This window comes from Oryza glaberrima, chromosome 6 (genome assembly GCF_000147395.1).
Source record: "Oryza glaberrima chromosome 6, OglaRS2, whole genome shotgun sequence".
In the NCBI taxonomy this organism is placed as follows: domain Eukaryota; kingdom Viridiplantae; phylum Streptophyta; class Magnoliopsida; order Poales; family Poaceae; genus Oryza; species Oryza glaberrima.
Genome location: NC_068331.1, coordinates 28,925,445 through 28,929,139, shown reverse-complemented (window position 1 = coordinate 28,929,139; position 3,695 = coordinate 28,925,445). Strand labels below are relative to the sequence as shown.

Genomic DNA, 3,695 nt, shown 5'->3' with positions numbered 1-3,695 from the left:
TGTTTTTCACGAGTCTCACAATCTCGTGTGCATTGTATTTTATTCGTCTGCTCGGATCAAATATCAACTAGGAAGGCGGGTAGGGCCTCTGGTTGTAGCAATCCAGGTTATCGCCATAGCTGACGCCCAGCATGTCGCAGTAGCGCTTGTAGAACCCGATCCGGTCGGCCACCTTGTCGTCCGCGCCGTGCCCGCACTCCACACCGCCGTTGATGATGTTGGTGATCTCGCCGTAGCCCGGAACGCGCCCCGCCGCCTGGTCGTCGGCGGACGGCGTCCACTGGCCGGTGATCACCGCGTGGCACGACGGCTTGGGCGACTGCGGCGTCATCCAGAACCAGAACGCCGTCTTGAAGGAGACGGTGGCGTCCGACGCCACCAGGTCCGGGTTGTTGAGCAGGTCGGAGCCGATGGCCTGCCCCGCCGGGCCGTAGTTGTAGTTGTAGGTGATCTGGATGGGTCCCCGGCCGTAGTACTTCTTGCCGGCGGCGCACGGCCACTCCGGCTTGGGCTCGCAGTATGTGGGGGCGTTGCCGTTGTTCTCCTCCTTGAAGCAGTAGCCCCAGGAGTAGGGGCCGTCGGGCGCCGTGGGCCAGCCGCCGGTGGTCTCGTGGGACGTCTGCGCCAGGAAGGCGGCGACCTCGCGCTTGCAGGTGTCGGCGTCGCCGGTGGTGGCGAAGTCCGGGTAGGCGTTGGCGGCGGCGACGAAGGCGTCGTAGGTGTAGAAGCCCTTAGCGGCGCACGCCTGGTCGTTGCGGTGGAGCAGCATCTGGTCGAAGAGCGAGGGCGATATGATGGAGGCGACGCCGCTGCCGCCACCGCTGGAGGGCGGGGTCGGGCCGCCGCCGCAGCCGCCGGAGCACTGGCTCTGGCAGCCGGCGCCGCAGTAATCGGAGGTGGAGCCGCACCAGCCGTACTGGCTGCAGCAGAGGCAGTTGGGGCAGAGCGCGCCGCCGGCCTGGCTGCCGCACTGCTCGCCGCGCACGGCCACCACCGCCATGGCCACCACCGCGAGAGCGAGAGCTCTCATGGCGGCCGGCAATGTGATGCAATGCAAATTAAGCTAGTTTGTTTGGTATGATAGAAGTAGAAGTAGCTACTGTGTGTGCAAGAATCGGTGGGATCGCATGGCTTTATATAGAGATGGATATGCATGGTGCATCGATCTTCAGCAACGAATTGAAATGCATTTGCATTACCAAAGTTTCCACGATTAACAAGTACTACTATTTCCTTCCATGCATGCATCTACTAGTATTGTCTAGCCGTCGTGGATATATTGTGTTGGTCAAATTTGTCTCCTGCCTCCAATCCGTTCAGTTATTTAGAAAAAGTAAGTTTCCAGAGATATTTCCACGTTGACCGTGGAGGCGTGGATGCCATGCATGCACCATATATAATTGAAATGTGTAGACGCTAGCTCGCTAACAAAGGCAAAGGGTTGACGATTGATAGATTGATCTCAGATCGACCGAACTTATCATAGACCAGCTGCAATCCACATATATGGAGGACGACCAAATGAGTTTGACCCGGCCGGGGTCTATACGGTACGAATACGATGCATGTGGATTTTCTTAAGGGACTGCCTATAGATCATTTAACAGAAAAACCTCCTTAAAAATCTTGTAAATTTTAGACCATTCGATTGCTTTAAGATTTATGTAGACAACCAAACCATAAAACACCACCTCCTCTCCCGATTCCTCCTCACGCCACCGCTCTCCCTAGCGCGAGCGTGCAGCCCTAGCGCGCGCGCCGCCTCCGCCGCCGCCCCAGTGTGCCGCTCCCTGCCTTGCCGGCTGGCCAGAAGGTGTGAACGGCGCCAGCGAGGCCTCCCCGGCCAACCTCCTCCTCCCTCCTCACATCCCTCCTCGAGCCATAGAAGGCGAGATAGATACTCCCGCCCCGTCATCTTTTTCGTCTCCGAAGACTCCTCGCCGCCAGATTCGAAACCGTCGGCCACCACAAGACACAAGCTCGCTATGCCTCTGCCACCAACATCGGCCCACCACCCCCCTCCATCCTCGCGGCTCCGGCGCTGCCGTCGGCGCCTCGCCGTCCGCCCGTTCCGCCGCCCACCGCCGGGCCGCCGCCTCCCACGACCATCCTTCTAAGCCCGGTGAATTCCCCCTTCTTCCCCCTCCCCCTCGCACCCCTCCCATCCCACCCCACCCCAGGACCCCAATTCATCGGCCTTCCCCGTAGTTTGGGTTGTCGCTAGCACTGGAGAAGAAGAGGAGTTCATCAGACTTAGAGAAGAAGCAGCTGGAGCATGAATCGTGAAGCACATTTAGTGAACCAAAATTTGCAAGGTTTGGAGGTAGATTTTCTATCGACTGAAGTTTAGCGATTCCGTTTTCTTAAACTGAATGCATGTGGAGTTTCTACGTACGCACAAACAATATAATATCGCCTAGCTCCCTTCTTCTGTTTTCTCGTGCAATCAATCCAACAACGATTTTGCTATAATTCTGACGAAAATTTTCATGAGATTACAGTCGATTTTTGGTTCAATAGATTTTCGCCTAGATTCATGTCGCTAAAGTAGCTCTCCTGTGTGCCATGCCCAGTGACTTTGCCCAAGATATCGTCAATTTTATACATATTGTTTAGACAAAGAGCGACATGCATAACTATTTAATTAGCCATCGTGTCAGGCCTGGGGTGGACACACTCATTAGGCGGCATGGGGCGGCTGGCCCAGCTACAGCCTACGTCGCCCCACACTCCCGACCCGACTCCTCTTCTGCTTCTTGGTCTAGGCCTAGACCGCATATTATCTAGTACATACCATCGATCCAGCCAACTGATCAGTTATTCCAGCCTTTCAAGCATAACGAATTGATTGATCTCGATTCATCTTCCGCAGTCCACACTCGCAGCATCGCATCTTTGGCATTGTCAGTTCGTCTTCTCGCTCAATCCACTAAGCCTTGATGCAACACTGGAACCACGGTCCAAGGCAGCGAGCTTGCGCTGTGCATAGGCGCGGTTGTGTGCCTCGACGAATGTGCCATTGTTGCAGCACGACAGCAGTGCGCCGGCGCCAACAGCCTAGCCAAACAGATTGCAGCTGTTGCTGCAAGAAGCACCTCAACAGACCCAGTGCTAGCGGCTGGATATGTATTACACCTCATGCTTGATATGTATTGCAATTGGAATATATTGATTGCACATTATTTTTGTGCAATTGCAATATAAATATGATAGGGTTCTAGGATTCAATTGCATAAGAATTTCGGGACCTACTAAACTAGACAGATTTTAACCAAATTTTACCAAACACCATAAACTATGGGCGAAACAGGAGGTCATGTCTTGGGCCTCATCGAAATAGACGAATTTCGGAGCATTTGGTATGAATTCCAAAACCTTATATGATATGTGTTGCAATTAGCTGTTTTAATCGAGTATATCCGCGCCATCTATATTTTAGGGTTCCGTCCGGCTGAAGCATCATGAGCAAGAAAGATTTACTTCTAGTGATGTAAATACTGCTAGCTTTGCATGTTTTGATTAAAAGTATATTATAATTACATATTAATTGGAGATTTTATTAAAAAAGAAAGTTAAAGTCCACTCTTCTGCCCCGCGCCAAAAAGAAAATAATTAATATGAGCCAAGCAGGCAAAGCACGCACATGCACTTTGGCGCTACGCAGGCTAGCCGAATGCATGTGGGCACGTATGTGA

At 53.2% G+C, this 3,695-nt stretch overlaps 1 protein-coding gene across 1 annotated transcript; it reads right to left on the bottom strand.

Annotated features, from left to right (window-relative positions):
* On the bottom strand, nt 1-1,111 carry LOC127776768 (chitinase 3). Its single transcript, XM_052303313.1, has one exon. It carries the CDS (start codon nt 1,028-1,030, stop codon nt 68-70), a length of 963 nt encoding a protein of 320 aa, XP_052159273.1. The 5' UTR covers nt 1,031-1,111; the 3' UTR covers nt 1-67.
* Nucleotides 1,112-3,695: the final 2,584 nt, after the last annotated feature.